The following is a 16,479-nucleotide window of genomic DNA, read 5'->3' as shown; positions in this document are numbered from 1 at the left end:
CGCAAAGAGCTGGAAACGACCGAGTGACTTTCACTTTCACACCCTTTATCAGTCATCTGTTGTGAATGCTTCATGCCTTCTGCTTTGTCATTTGCACACTCTTTGTTGCTAACCATGAATTTTTTCCGGAACCATCTGAGAGTAGCTGCATACATTACACTTTGCATTTCCTGAATATAAAGATGTTTTCTTATGTGAGCACAGTGCGGTTAGCAACCTCAGGACATTTATTATCTACGAAGTACTTGTATCCAACTGCCTTCCATGTTCCTGTTCTTCCAGTGGCCCCAACGATCCCTGTACTGCGTACGGACAGTGCACAGCAGGAAGCTGAGGCCCAGGACGTCACACGCGGCGCCGGCGCTGCAGAACCATGAGTGGGGAGACTGGATTTGAACCCAGGCCCGCCTGGTATCCTGGCCCAACCAGGGCAGCAGGCCCTGTGCCACCCTCTCTCGGGGGACGGGCAGGCGGGGGGGCGCGACTTGGCACTGACTTTGGAGACAGCGCCGGGGCTGCAGTGGGGACTTTCCTGCAGCCAGTCTCAGTGGCTGCCCGCGCCCCACGAGCCCGCAGCCCTCATGGAGGCCAGCTCCCACCGGGCACCTTCTGGCAGAGACGGGCGGCCCAAGGAGGACACCCAGGCCTCAGATGTGAAACGGCGTTTGTCCTCTCGCCGTCTCTACACAAACGGCCCCAGTCAGCACGTGCCCCAGGGCTGGGCCTCAGCCTGGGGAAACCCAGCCCCGTGCCCGCGGCCGTGGCTTGCCACGCAGCACAAGGGCGTTCTGTGCGGCTTGAAGGGGCCAGTGTCTGCAGCTCCAATTCCTCCCCCACAAGGGTCACGTAAGCAAGGACTTATCCTCCAGGGACAGAGGGGTCGACTTCAAAGGATGAAGGTCCACGGCTGCGCAGAGACTGACCTGGGCTGTCAGGCTGGCGCGAGGGCAGGGGAGGGCCACAGTGGTGGGCGGGCCTCTCGGGGCGGCCGGGCACCGGGGGCATGGCTGGTGGCTTCTGCCGTAGGCACCATCCTTCTGCGGAGCTCCCCACAAAAGATGCCTGGCCACGGGCAAGAAGCCGCACCCCCTCCCCAGCTGGGCTCCGTGGGCTCCGGGCAGGCCCTGCGCCTCTGAAGCCCCACGTGGACACCACCTCCCACTCTGAGTGGAAGGGCTGAAGACCCTCAGATATAAGCATTCTGGGGTCCCAGCTCAAGCAGGCAGGTCCCCCGTGTTTCCAGTGAGGCAGGAGAGCTGAGCCGCCCCCTGAAGCCCCACAAGGCGCCCGCCACGGTGTCCCTGGCTCAGCCTTCTCCCCCCACCCGCTGCTCTCTCATGCTGTGTCCGCCAGTCACAAGCTGCTCCAGACACGCCAGGAGGGGGGCCCTCACGGGGCTCTGGCCTTCGGGAGCCCGCAGAGCAAGACAAAGCCCGGGTGAGCTCCTCAGAGGGGAGCCAAGTCCCCCACCCCGCCTTGGGCCTGGTGCCGGAACCAGCCTTAAGAGCGTGGAATGTGCTGGCGAGCGCGTGGCCGTGGCAGATGAAGACATGGGCCCCCTTCGCTGTTGCTCCCAGCTTCGGGGCGGCCGTCGGCTGAGGGCCTGGCTGTAGACACGCACGCTGGAGGCCCTGGTGGCTGCCCTGGGGAGACCCAGGCCTGGACTCCAGCGGGGAGGGGCGTCTAGCCATCCTGCTGCACCCACCTCACCAGAGCCAGCTCTTCTGCCCTCTGCAAACGCGGGAGGACCCTCAGCTGGGTGACCAGCCACGGTGAGCGGAAGGGAGGTCTGCACGCACTCGCCGCCCTTTCTTGCTGCCTGACATCTCCACCAGGCACTGCCCTTGCAGGCGGGCTCCAGACGGTCCACTGGTACGGAAGACTTGTCCTGCTGCAAGGCGAAGGGGCCCCCACCTATAGGTGACCCCCTACTCCCGATGGGCTTTAAGGCGGTGGGTGTTACTGTTCAAACCGAAATAGAAATGCCAGCCTGGGAGGCGAAGAAGGCCAGCGGAAGCATCTACCTTCAAAGGACGCACGCTTGCTCTAAGTGGCCCAGAGCCACTCAAGGAGCACGGAGAGTCCCGCAGGATGCAGAATTTTGACTTCCCCTCTCACGCCAGTGGATTCAGTCCGGGGAGGAAGGAACATTTCGTTTTCTGAGCACTTCCCATATTTGAGGCATGGTCACAACATCCTTGTGTATGTGTGTGTGCTTGTGTAAACATATATCATTACATATATTTAACACAGATAAAATAGTGCCTGGCACACAGATGTCCTCTGCGAAAGCTCACTGTTCTCAACTAATCATGAATCAACTCCCCATTGCGTCTACTATTTGGCTTGACTCACCCCATGGTAACCAGTCCATCCTAAAGGAAAATCAACCCTGAATATTCATTGCAAGGACCGACACTGAAACTCCAATACTTTGGCCACCTCATGCGAAGAGCCCCGACTCATCAGAAAACCCTGATGCTGGGAAAGATTGAAGGCGGAAGGAGAAGGGGGTGACAGAGGATGAGATGGTTGGATGGCATCACCAACTCAATGCGCGTGAGTTTGAGTAAACTCTGGGACAGGGAAGCCTGGCATTCTGCAGTCCATGGGGTCACAGAGTCGGATGTGACTTAGCAACTGAACAACCACCCCATGGTTACAGTAGAAAAGGAAACAAGCTTCGAGGATCTGTCCAACATCACAAAGCCACGTAATGGCACAGCCAGGATTCAGTCCTAGGTCCCCCGATTCAAAACCCTTGTCCCCACCTCCAGCCCTTTCCTGCCTCCCTCTGTCTAGCCCTCGAGGCCCATTCATAAGTTATTCTGTCCCCAAAGCCATCCCCGATCCTGGCCCCAGAATTAATTCCCTCAGCACTTCAGGACTAATTTCACCCACTGTTTCCTCTGCTCAGTGCTTTATTAAAATCAGCAACGGCGAAGTGAAGGTGGTCATAAACCAGTGCAATCAGCACCCCATACCCGGCAGGCAGGGCTGGGCCTGGACACAGATGACTTCAGGAGGCTGCTCTCCCTCGCCGGGTCTCAGCGTCTGGCCAAGGAGTGGAGAGGAACTGGTCTCTAACTCTGCCCAGAGACACCGGCCCCAGTGTCCACCAGAGCCGCCGCCTCGCCCAGATCTTGGGGGTGGGCGGCCTCGTCCTGAGGTCTAGCCTAGAGCCCAAGGGTTCTGGCTTCGTCGCTGCACCGTGGCCGGCTCTGAGCTGGAACCAGCTGTCTGACTTCTCTGTGCCTCGATTTTCTCATCTGTGGAGCAGAGGAACAGTGCCTACGCCACAGGGCTGCAGGGAGCTGAGAAATTAAACCGGCTAATCCTGCAGGAGCTGGCGCTGGCTCACCCCTGACTGTCCTCCACATGGAGCCTAGGTGTGAGCCCTTCAAGGCGACAAAGCCAGCTCACGCCTCTGCTTAAAATGAAAATCCCAAAGCCTGCTGAGCAGGGAGGGAAGGAGAAAGTGACCACCCCCGCCTCCTCGCCCCGGCCTGCAGCCCCGGCCCGGAGTCCTCGGCTGGCCACTGCCGACCTCCCCGACCTGCTGGCCAGGTAGGCCCGCCCTCCTGCTCTCATCAGCAAGGTGCGCCAAGGCAGCCTCCCAGGCGGCACTGTTTGGGAGAAAAGCTGATGGTGGCGGCAGCAGCTGTTCTTTTCATTTCTGGGAACCTGCAAGGGCATTTCAAAGTGAAAAGAAACCTCAGCCTCCAGCAGGTGCCCCAATTCTGCCACAAGCTGGGTGTTTATCCTCATCGGTCTCTGTGTGTGTGTGTGTGTGTGTGTGTGTGTGGTAGGGTGCTCTGCCAGAGACTGGGGCTGGGCCCAGCTTCATTTCTCAATCCAAGAGAAGAAAAGCAAAGCGTGGCTTGATCGTCGGCTCACGCGTCCCTGGGAAGCCGGGCAGAGCAGGTGAGCACAGTCCAAGGAAGGGAGCGGCCTCCTCCGGAGGCTGCGGGCCCTCCCCTGCACCCATGGGTGGCGTGTGCAGGAAGGCGGGGCCAGCGCGCACGGATAAGCCGCAGGCCCTGGGCACCGAGACACCGAGAAGCTGCTCCGCGCTCCCCGGCCTCCTTCAGTGACCTCCCCAGAGGACACATCAAGGGCAAAGGAGCCAGATCTCAGGCAACGGGACGCCACCTCCCTGCAGGAAAAATTACTTCTGCCTAAAGAGCGACGAACATTTCCCACCCAACCACCGCGGCCCTCCCTGCTGCCCCCACCTCCCTCGACACAGAGCGCCCTCTGCTCGCGTGAACAGAGCTGGTACACAAACAGCGTGCGCGGATGGGAGCGCGCGCATGCGTGATGGGCGGGGGGGCTGGGGGTGGGCGAGGACTGCTCCCTCTCTGGCGTAAACACAAGATTCATTTATTAAGTGCCTCTCTGGCGTTTCCTGTTGCCGTTTTTTTTTTTTTTTTTGCCTTCATCCTGCTTGTTTAATATTGCATTTGACATTCTCATTTTATAAATGGTAACAGAAGCAGAATGGATAGCTAAAATTAGCTTACGAGTGAGGACGATGCTACAAATAGGATAGTGAACACAGAAGCCCAGTTAATTCCAGCCACCCCTCCTCTCCCTCCCCCTCATGCTGGGGCTGGTTCCCAGGGGAGCTCAGTCCTCAGGCTGACGGTGGGGGGAGCTGGAGGGAGGCAACGTCCTGGGTCTCCGCAGCACCCTGCCAGGGTCAGCGCCCACCCTGGCCTGGGGCCTCCGCGGATCCCCTGACCCAGAACTGCAACCCCAGGTCCGAGGGGCCAACCCAGGACTCTCCTGCTCTCTTGCCCGCCGGCCACTCCCACTCAGAGGCCCCTGTTCTGGGGGTTAACTCCCCAAGTGTGCCCCAATGGGAGGAGGCAGGCTTGAGATCACGCCAGGCTCTGACCTTAGAAGCGGGGTTTTTGTAACCTCCCCAAAGGATGAGTCAGTGGAAACGTCTGAGTCCGCTTCCCTGGGACCTAGAAAACCCTATCTGGGGGTCCCCTTCTGCTCTGCAGGCTGTGTGCCCCATCCTGTCAGGACCCCCAAGAGTACCCACCTCACCCCCTGCTGCCCTGGAGACTTGGGTCCCAGACCTGCCCAGGTCTGCACACCTGCCTCCCACTTCGCTGTCATCTGGCCAGGACTGCCTTACCTTAGGATTACATCTTTGTTCAATGTAATGATTCTAAGAATAATGACAGTGCTGATGGCTGCTAGGACAGTGAGAAGACCTCTCACGATGACAAAATGTGCTGTGTACGGCCTGGTAAAACCCTCCACAAGCCCCAGTTCCAGCAGTCTTCATGGGAGGGGCCACACTGCCTGTCTTACAGAGCTGACGCACAGAAGCCTGCCCGAGGTCACCGTCAGGAGCAGGCAGTGACCGCACTGAGGGGCGTCGGCAGTGAGCGGTTCACGGCACCACCGCCGGGAAGGCCTCTCGGGTGGACAGCACCCCATGCTTCCCTCCACACCTGCCCCCTAAGAACGAAGGTGCTGCTACTTTCCACAGGCTGCAACGCCAAACCCTGGCACCTGCTTGCTGGCCCCCGCCCCAACTAGTAAAATGCTGCCTCAATAGTAGTGGACCTGGGTGACCGCTTGGCTGAGAAGCTCCCCTTGGGCCCATTGAGATAAGCAGACCACCAGCTCTGAACTACAGCGGATGAGGCCAGGAGTTGAAAACTGAGGTCCGAGGCCAAATCCAGCTGCCACTTATTTTTGTAAATAAGGTTTTACTTCAACGTAGCCATGCCCATCAGAGAAGGCAATGGCAACCCACTCCAGTACTCTTGCCTGGAAAATCCCATGGATGGAGGAGCCTGGAAGGCTGCAGGCCATGGGGTCGCTGAGGGTCGGACACGACTGAGCGACTTTACTTTCACGCATTGGAGAAGGAAATGGCAACCCACTCCAGTGTTCTTGCCTGGAGAATCCCAGGGATGGGGGAGCCTGGTGGGCTGCCGTCTCTGGGGTCGCACAGAGTCGGACACGACTGAAGCGACTTAGCAGCAGCAGCAGCAGCCATGCCCATCGTTTACATATCATTCGTTGTGACAGAGACGAACAGCCTTTGAGGCTTAAAATATTTACTGTCTGGCCCTTGACAAAAAATTTATTGGTGCCTGGTTTAGGCCAAGTGCAAAGTTATAGTTACTAAGGGGGTCTCAGGAAGGCTGATTCCTTCAAGGCGACCAGCTTATATCCCCAACGACAGAGCAGGCCGAGCCCTCCCAGGGTCAGAGACTGAGTCAGCATTTCCTGCAGGAGGCCGCGGGCAGTGGCCATCACCATCTTTGGGAGGAGGAAACACGTGCGTACAGGTGGGGTACTTGCCAGCCGCAGGACAACCAGTGGTGGGCCTAGACTTCAGGCTGGGACCACATGTTCTGAAGTCCTGGGTGCTTCTAAATGACCCAGTAGGTCCCAAGCTAGGGACAAGGACATTCGACATCACTGGAGGGTCCAGACCATCACCCTGTGGATGAGCCTCACACACCTGCAGTCAACCCCTCAAGACCCGAGTCAGAGGGGAGGCGAGGATGCTGAGAGCGTCCGCAGGCAGTCTGGTCTCCGACCACGCAGGGGTGTGTGCTGCCGAGAGCCCCAGACTCAGCTGACTCCGTGTTCACTCCCGGGTTCCTTCCTCATGACACTGGATGGACGATTTATGACCCAAACCCCCACATTATCTCATCAGCCACGATGCTCTCCAGAGCACTCAGACTTTAATGTGCACACAAATCACTGCAGATTTCTCAAAATGCAGATTCTGTTTCAGCACATCTGGGGCAGGGCCTGATACTCTGCATTCCTAACAAGCTTGCTTAGCAATTTTCATACATCGGATCGCCTTAAAGGAACAAGGAAAAGGATGCTTAAAGGAATCCTATAGCAATCGCTGCATAAAACAAAACCTTGCCCTTGTATCCACCAGTCAAATCTGTCCAGATTTTTCCATGATGAGGTCTGTCTAAGGCGGCAGCAGCGCAGAGTGGGAAGAACCCAGGGCTGGGGCCAGGAGGACACAGGTTCAAATCCCAGCACTGCCCTTTCAGCCGCGGGTGGCGGAAGTCCCTTCCTGAGTGAGCCCTGCTGTCCGCTCCGTGCGGGGGGACGACGGCCGCCTGAGTGTGAGCTGCCTGGTAGGCATTGATGTCCTGCAGTGGGTCAGAGGGAAGGGCTCGAAGTGCCCCTGCCTGGCACGTTTCTAGCTGGACCCTGGGTTCTCACCCGCTGCGGCTGGCATTGGCCCCCGACTTCTGAGGTCAGGGCTGAGCCAGGCCCCCGAGGAGGCCGGCCCAGGGCGGTCTCTGTCAGTCCCCACCTCCCTCCCCGTGGCTGTCGGAGGCCCTGGGGGCTGCACTGGTGACTAATCAGGCCCAGGCGGGAGGGAGGTGTCACTACTGTACTGCGCTGGCGGGCTAGCGCTGGGGCCCGGGGGGCGCCCCTCCGGATGGTCAACACATTGCCCACACGTGCCCTGTGTGTTGACTGTGAGGAGCCACGTCTGCACTCCGTTCTGTGTCTGGTCAGACACCGGGACCAGGTCTCGTGGGTCGGGCCCTGAGCTCGGGTTGTGGGGGGGAGTGGGGAAGAGGCCTGCGGCCCTCAGGGGTCCCTCGGAGGCTTAGGCTTCTTGCCAGTCGGGAGCCTGGCCCGAGTGAGCCTGCATCCTCTGCGTGCTCGGAGGAGAACCTGGAACCACCTGGGCTGCCGTGTGGCTGCTGAGGGGCGGTCAGCGGCCCTGGAAGGCTGGTGCCCAGCTAGATGATGCCCCTCCAGGTCCCCTTCAGCCACGAGAGGAGTGGCCTACTGGGTACAGACGGGAGCTCCGGCCTGGAACCTGCTGCAGCCACTCGCTGGCCCTGTGGCTCCGAGCAAGCTGCCCGACTCCTCTCTCTGCCTCGCCTTGCTTATCAGTCAAGCATACGCCCATGGCTGACTCGTGTCAGTGTATGGCAAAAACCACCAGAACACTGTAATTAGCCTCCAATTAAAATAAATAAAATTTAAACAATAATAATTAGCACCTTCACCAGGTGTGGGTGAGGGTCAAACGGCAGCCGTAACGCAAGCACTCAGGAGACGGTGGTGTTGGCTTCCCCAAATACCGGCGATTCCTGGGGTCTCATGTTGGGGGGCCAGGCGTGGCTCTGCCCATCCCCCTGCCGTGACCCTGACCTCCCCAGGGTGGGGGGTGGGGGCGAGCAGGGGAGAGTTTCTTCGTTCTGGCCTCTCTGTTCCTTTGCAGGTAGAAGCACGTGCCCCTCCATCAGCTGCTGGCTGTCCTGGACATAGAGAAGGACCCTCATCTCTCTCTCTTTTCTTTAATGCCCAGGAAATTCAACAACCAAATCAGGTGGGAAATGGCTATGGGAATGAGACATGCCTTACTGTCACACGGTCCCTCGCCTAACCCTTTCTTGGTTCCACGATCATGTACACAGGGCCCACTGAGTGCCAGGCACAGGAGTGCCGGATTAAGAATCAAAAGAGCTGGATTCGAGTCCTGTGTTTGTGACTCAGCATGGTGAGTTCTCTTCTCCCTGTGGACAGGAGACAACGGTAGCTGCAGGGGCTCGGGGGTGTGGAGGGGGTCCCTGCCACTCTGTCCCCGCAAGGCTTCCAGGAGATCTGTCTTCACAGTGCTGGAGCACAGCCCAGTTTACAAAACACTCCTACGTACATTCTCACCGCCGCCCCTGTTTCTGCTTGGCAGTCTCTGAGCTCTCAGAGTCTTTCTGATCTCTCATTTGAATTCTGTCCACGGCACAGTTTAAATTCATTTCTTTTTTCTGTGAGTCTTAGAAGTAGACACCAGTATCACAGAACCCAAAGCAATTCAGGATGTGGGCCCCTCCACCCATGTGCTTTAAATTCCTTCTTCCGAGGACAGGAGCTTGCTGGAGAAGTCCTTTCATTGATGGCACTGTGGACCACAGCAAGAGCTAATGTTTATCAAGCCCAACCTGGGGCTTTTGCTCATGGGATCAACCCTGCGAGGTGGTCAGCACAGGCCCTCCTGTTACGCTGGAGCTCAGCCAGGTGACCTAATGCTACCCTCTCCAGCACCTCTAAGTTCCCCCTCCGGGCCTGTACCTGGTGGGGCTGCTCTGGGCACCTACAGTGACGCCTCCATTGGCTTCTGTGATCCTGACCCGTCCGGCCCTGATTCATGCCTCTTGCCTATGTCCATTCGTGCTTCTTCTCTTAAAACCAGCCCCAGATTCCACAGAAAACAGAGACCTCACGCTCTGCACACCGTTACCTGCGCCTGCCACCATCGGCTTCCACCCTGGTGCAAAAGAAAGGGACAAGCGTGACGGACGGGGGACAACAGCTACAAGCCTCTCCGGCTGCAGGCCAGCCTGCAGGTTACCCGGGCCTGGAGCTCCAGCTTCTGACTGTCCCCCGTGTCATCTGGGGGTCCACCTCCCTACCTCCAAGCCAGCTTGCCTGGCAGCCAATACCCCAAGGCTTGTGCGCCTTCCCTATAGAGGGGGCCCGGGGGCATATCCCCTGGGCCTCTGTCTCCCCACAGAACAGCGGGGAGAAGGAAGCCCTTTCCGCTTGCGTCTCAGGCTTGTCGCCAAGCCAGTCAACAGTGAAGGGCCGCACATATGCATTTGCGGCAGCACCGCAAGGCCTCTTGCCAGGCGACATCGGGCCTTCCCGACGAACCGTGAAGTCCTGGCAGGACAGGACTGGAGGCTGCCAGTGCCTTGGGCGGCCCTTCCCCATCCCCCAGTGCCCAGGCAGGCCTCAGTGGAGTCTGGCCATAGCTGGCCTGGCTAGAGAGACAAGGCCTCCAGGCACTAGAAGCAGCTTTCTTTTAAGCCTCGTCTCTAGTTTTTTTAAAAAAACAGCAAGTACTGACCTACCGAGAGAGAAGTATCAGCTGGAGGGGGTGGGAGCCCGTGAGGGGACCTCGGTTATTTCTCTACCCCCATCCGCCCAGTACCATTTCAACGCCTGAGCTGATGCCTCCAACCCACAGGACGCAAAGAAACAGTATTTTCATTTCAGATGCATATGACGGTTAGGAACAATACGAACAATATTATTTTAGTGCCCTGGGAAAAAATTAGCAAGTCAAATATTGAATCAGGCCTGTAGCAACCACATGCTAAGCAGATTGCTTTGATCTTATCCACACTAAAAGCTCTATTATTGAATTTAAAGTTGGTGAACACATATCAGACCAATATACAATGTGTTATCTGAATGCACGTTTCAGAAGCAAGGAATGTTTTGACTAAAGAAAGAGAATACCAAAGTTACAGCTGTGAGTGAACACAAATGCTCCCTCCCTCTTCTCTTGGGGCTGGAGGTGCTGCTGACTCCAAATGTTCTGGCTCCCAAGACCTGCTGATGGCTCTAGAAACACCTGCTCGGCTGCCATCTTTCTGGAGCCAACAGGAAGGGGGTTCTCACCCACCTACTCAATTGGAAGAAAGGCGTTTAGACTTCCAAGATGTCATGCATGAGCTGCACATGGTATGGCGCCCTCTGGTGGCCACTTCTCTAGGCTGTCGGTCTGGCAACCCAAACTTCAATGATCCAACACGCTTCTAGTCGAGCGTGTCCTCTAGGAAAGGGGACTTTTGAAGGCCAAACGGAGGCCAAAACAACTGATCGTGAGGGTCACACTAGCTGATCAGAAGGAAAGAATATTAATTACCCAGCAGGGCCTAAAGAGATAGATAATTTGGGCAATAAACTTCATATTTAAGATAGAGCTCTCAAAAACCAAGCTAAACAGCAGATACATACCAAAACCAGGTGTTGGCAAATTAAAACTTGCAGGTCAAATCTGAGTCCCCCAGCCACTTTTGTAGAGTCCCAGAGTCAGGAATGGTTTTTACATTTTTCTTTTAAGAATTTTTTTTTTTAATGTGAACCATTTTTAAAGTCTTTATTGAATTCGTTACAACATTGCTTCTGTCTTATGTTTTGTCTTTTGGAGGCATGTGGACTCTTAGCTCCGGGATCAGGGGTTGAACCCACACCCCCTACATTGGAAGGGAAAGTCTTAACCATTGGACCACCAAGGAAGGCCCCAGTTTTTACATTTTTAAATGTCAATCACTTAATCTATAAAAATGATGTGAAAATTGCAAGATTTCAATTTTAGTGTCCCTAAACAAAGCTTTATTAAACACAGCCCTGCTTATCCCTGTATATATTGTCTGCAGGTGTTCTGTAGCTGGATAGTCAGTTGCATGGCCTGCAAAGCAGAAAATATATCCTATTTGATCCTTAACAGAAAAACCTTGTCAACTCCTGCCGTTCAGAGAGCTGAACTCTTAGTCTGGTCCCTGCGCCCACCCAGCGCACCTTCAGGCATGACCAGGCCGCGGCAGTCTGCCGGACAAGGGGTGGATCCGGGGGAAGGGGAAGCATTTCAATGTAACCCCTACCAACTTATCATTGCTTCATTGATTTTTATTGAGGTATAATTGCTTTACAACAGTATATTAGTTTCTGCTGTACAGCAAAATGAATGAGTTATACGTATACATATCTATCCCCTCCTTTTTAGATTGCCTTCCCACCAACTTACCATTTTATTATTGATTTCATGGAAATGAATCTCACAGACTTTCTCCACAACGTCTTCATTCTCAAAAGTGACAAAGCCAAACCCTAGAGGAGAAAGGAGGGAAAAAAGACAGAGAGGAGAAGTTGAGTTCGGTTCCCTTTCTTTGATGTCCTGCGGTGGTGACCAGGCTCCTGGGAGGAGGGCAGGGAATGGATCCCTGCGTGGGGCCTCCAGCTTGAGGAAATGATTTCTAATTTGTACAGCGCGCCCTTCCAACAGTGAGGAAAAGTTAATGGTTTCACCCCCATGCGGCGGGCACATGTGGTTTACATCTGCCCGGAAGCAAACAGGAAATTTACGTGTCTGTTATTCATAAGGGTCAGAGCCCGCGGCTCCCGGCGGGAGGTGGGCGGGGGGCAACGACAGCAGATGACCGCGGGGCCATACTCGCCCTCTCCTCGATGGAGTGGCCAGCCCTCGGGTCGGCCTCCAGACGGAGGCGGTTATTTGTCCTTTTCTTCCTGAATTACTTCCTCTAATACCTCATCAGGACATCCTGAGGCCTGGAAGAAACGATTAAAAGTCTCAGGCCTCTGTTCTGCGCAGGCATCCTTTTTCTACTGCAGCTTCAAAAGCGCTGTGGATTTGGTGCAGTTTAAGACTGTTTGATGCCTGCTGTCAGCCCGTCAGCTATCTGCTGTATTTACTCGGCTGGAGGCCGGCTTTGCTAGACAAGCTGCACTGAAGAATTTTGGCAGCCGACCACTGCTCAGCATCCTGAGTGCCTCTCGCCACTCTCCTGCCCTCGCTTTCTTCTCCTCCCGCCCCCCAACAGGGTTCAGCATGCTGCCCCATCTGTGACCCCACTGGGTAAGCTGCGCTTTGACATACAGACCCACTCACGGGATGGCACCCTGCCCTGGATGAAACGAAGCCACAGTGGATGCACGCAGGACCACAGACACCCTGATGGGGAGGCCACAGACCCGGACCCCAGTCCTGACTCTGCATCAAATATATGTGTCCTTCTCCCCGCTGAGCCTCAAGGTTCGCACCTGCAACCTAAGGCGGTGAGACTGCATGCTGGGACCCTTTGGGGTCACAACCCAAACCCCTGCTATGGGCTCAATGTTTAGTGGAAATGAAAGTGTTAGTTGCTCAGTCGTGTCCAGCTCTTTGCAACCCCATGGGCTATATAGCCCACCAGGCTCCTCAGTCCACGGTGGCTCAGACGGTAAAGAATCTGCCTTCAATGCAGGAGACCCAGGTTCAATCCTTAGGTCGGGAAGATGCCCTGGAGAAGGGAATGGCTACCCACTCCAGTACTCTTGCCCTGAGAACTTCATGGACTCAATGTTTGTGTTCCCCCAAATTCATGTATTGAAATCCTCCCCCAGCGGGATGGTGTTAGGAGGTGGGCCTTTGGGAGACGTTTGGATCACGAGGGTGGAGGCCTCATGAACGGGATCAGTGCCCTTATGTAACACACGAGGCAGCCTGCTTCCTTGCGCTCTCTGCCCTGGGAGGACACAATAAGACATCCCTTTGCAAACCAGAAGAGGGCCTTCACCAAAAACCTGACCATGCTGACGCCCTGATCGTGGGCTTGCGGTCTCCAGTATCACGAGAAACACATTTCTGTTGCTTGTAAGCCTCCCAGTCTAAGTGCGTGCTAAGTCGCTTCAGTTGTGTCCAGCTCTGTGTGACCTTATGGACTGCAGCCTGCCAGACTCCTCTGTCCATGGGATTCTCCAGGCCAGAATACTGGAGTGGCTTGCCATTTCCTTCTCCAGGGGATCTTCCCAACCCAGGGATCGAACCCAGGTCTCCTGCACTGCGGACAGGTTCTTTACCGTCTGAGCCCAAATACTGGAGCGGGTTGCCATGCCCTCTTCCAGGGGAGCTTCCCAACAGCTCAACTGACCAAGATACTGTCCTCTCCAAAGTTATGAGCCTGGCCTGTGCACACCAACCAGGAACACGAAAATCAGAACAGCTGTTTTAGTATTATGATAATCAGTGCTTCTTGTCAATGAGTACACATACAGATGCTCCCTTTTTAAGCTTCTGTGTCTGTGTCTACTCTGGGCCCCAGAAATCCCAGGTGGACAGAAAATCTCTCAGGATGCTCTTCTCCCTGACCTGCAACCATCTTTCAAGGAACAGCGGAGAACAGGCTGCTGCGAGCATTGCACACCTACATCCCAGCTCCCGTGAGATCCGGAAGATTCCTTGGGGAAGCAATGGAAAAGGCCACTCCCTGCTCTCTGTCTCCAGTAAAACAGAGGGCAAGGACGACCACAGAATCGGCCATCACGATCTTTACGATGCTATGTAATTTACCGTGCTTGCTGTGCTCAGTTGCCCAGTCGTGTCCGGCTCTTTGTGACCCCACGGACTGCAGCCCACCGGCCTCCTCTGTCCATGGGATTCTCCAAGCAGGAGTACTGGAGTGGGCTGCCATGCCCTCCTCCAGGGGGATCTTCCCTACCCAGGGATCAAACCCTGGTCTCGTGCACTGCAGCTGGGTTCTTTACTGTCTGAACCATCAGGGAAGCCCACGTGATTTATTACCAAACACCAAATACCAGGTCGGTGTTCCCAGCCTCTGCAGCTCAGCCCAAGCCACTGCAGACACGGAAGGCTGGAGGTGAGACCCATCGAGAGACCTGTCGTGAGGGGCATGTACAAGCCTTTGCCACACAGGGTCAGAGTTGGCAGGTTTCTCCCAGAGTCTTTGGATACAGTGTTATTTTGTTTAAAATGAGGCTCAACAGGAAACAACTCACCAGGTCCATACACCCCTCTACACCAGGTCCCTGCAGAGAGCGCTGCAGCACTGACCTTCTCTCTGGCCCTCGGTCCCACAGTCACGTACAGGGTTGGAGGAGACCACACCCAGAGGCAAGTCTCGGAATGATTTTTCTTTGGGCTTTGTTGTGACGGCTGCCCAAGTGCCCCTTCAAAGGGGCCTGAAAAGACCGCTAGCACCACCGACTCAATGGACATGAAATTGAACAAACTCTGGGAGACTGAAGGACAGAGGAGACCAGCGTGCTGCAGTCCATGGGGTCACAAAGTGTCGGACGCAACTGAGCGACTGAACAACAACAAGGTTCTCATCCAGGCAGGAGCTGCTGCAGCACGCAGAGGGCAACGTTTAGGCTGACGCCCTTCCTGGCCACGCTTCTGGAACCCAGATCCTAGAAGAAGCGACCAAGGTGCAATGCCTTCAGAAGGTCCGCAAGGGAGGGAGAGGCGGCACAGCAGAGGATGCAGGAACCTTCTAGACGGGCTTTGAGGACAAGGGCTGGGCAGGGGCCTTACTTACTCTGGGTCCCCAGGACACACAGAGGCCCTAACACACAGCGGTGGGGGGGTGAGCACAACAGAACGAGCCATTTCTGCTCCTCCAGGGCCTGAGCGGCTGGCTAACCCACATCACAGCCTTCCCTCAAGATGGACTCGGGCCCTCCTGGGCATAAACCCGCTCCCCATGTGCCAGGCGCCGTGCTGGACATGGACATCAACACAGCCTCGTGTCCTTGTTCTCAAGGGACAGGTCAGAGGTTCCCACTTCTTCCCTGTGCAGGCCTCCCCTTTCCTTGCGACCCTCACATCTAGGCCATGAGTCACTCTGGCATCTCCTCTGTCTCTGAAGCTGCCCCTCTGGCCCAAACTCAGACGAAGGCAACATGCAAACCCTCAACACGCCAAGATGGGCCAGTTCTTAGGCAAGGAGAGAACCCCACTGCCAATCAGGATGAACAGTGGCCCCCAAAAGGTAGGTCCACATCCTACCCCCTGGAAACTATGAAAGTGATGTTATCTACAAAAAAAGGCTTTTGCAAATATAAGTTCAGAATCTCAAGAAGAGATCACCCCACTGTTAGGGTGGCCTGCCATCCAACGGCAGGCATCCTGTCCCTTGGAGAGGGAGGTGAGAGACTCCGAGGGAGACGGCCCGTAAGGATGGACGCAGGGCCTGCAGGGACAAGGCCGCCATTCAAGGCAGGCCGGGAGCCCCCAGGAGCCAGGAGAGGGAAAGCCGGCCCCTAGAGCCTGCGGAGGGAACGTGGTCCTCCTGATGCTCTGATTTCGGACTTTAGCCTCCAGAACCGTGAGAGAATGAACTTCTGTGGCTTGAAGCCCTCAGTCAGCAGCCATTTCTCACAGCAGCCGCTGGAGCTAAGACAGCAAGGGGGCAGGTTCTGGCCACCCCCATGTAGACGGGCCCCACGAGATCGCTCCAGCCAGACCAGGCATGCGCTTTGAATGGAAGGCGGGAGAGTGTGGACAAATGAGGCATGCCCATCTGTGCCACCGGAAAAGAAGGTGAGTCAGTGCCGATCCAGGGCACCCCTCCAGGAGCCGGAGGAGACTGGTTTAACGTCACCTGGTGCCCAGGTAAGTCGAGTCACCTAGAAGCGCCGCGTTCAGTCCCCTGCCAAGGAAACTGCTTTTCCCCACTTCTGCCTGGTCCACCACACAGTAACTATCAGAACTCCTGGCCCAGCGCTACTCCAGACTCACTGTGCCCACTCCCTGCCACCGCTCAGAGACAGGAAGAGGAACAGAGGAGGGAGCCGGGAGACAGGGATTAAAATGCAGACTGCTGCATGCGGAAGGGAGGGGGAGGACGCACAGACAGCATCACTTCAGATCCTGGCTCCCCGCTGGTCCCTTCCCTAATCCCGAAGGACTCAGAATTCGAGTATCACAAAACTGATTTTCCTGATCACAGGAGAGAGTCTGGATTTCAAGCCTATGTACCTTGGACGCAACACAATTCAACAATGTCAAGACTCATTTGCAGTATTTTAAAGATCTATATCATTTCAACAGCCATGCCTGTTTGGCCCAAACAGAAAACAAACTTGATTATGTCTAAAATATTTATGTATTCCACTTGGAGAAAGCAAAGAAGCAATGAAACA

At 55.8% G+C, this 16,479-nt stretch overlaps 1 protein-coding gene across 3 annotated transcripts in view; it reads right to left on the bottom strand.

Moving 5' to 3' along the window:
• Positions 1–16,479, bottom strand: part of MSI2 (musashi RNA binding protein 2) — a 400,242-nt gene that overhangs the window by 59,577 nt on the left and 324,186 nt on the right. For all 3 annotated transcript variants that reach the window (XM_068976705.1, XM_068976706.1, XM_068976704.1), the window contains one exon: positions 11,564–11,646. In XM_068976705.1, the coding sequence (XP_068832806.1) occupies positions 11,564–11,646 (83 nt within the window). The remainder of the gene's footprint in view (positions 1–11,563; positions 11,647–16,479) is intronic.

This window comes from Capricornis sumatraensis, chromosome 8 (assembly GCF_032405125.1).
Source record: "Capricornis sumatraensis isolate serow.1 chromosome 8, serow.2, whole genome shotgun sequence".
NCBI classification, from domain to species: Eukaryota; Metazoa; Chordata; class Mammalia; order Artiodactyla; family Bovidae; genus Capricornis; species Capricornis sumatraensis.
Note: the sequence above shows the minus strand (reverse complement) of the source record. Positions and strands in the feature narration are given on the sequence as shown.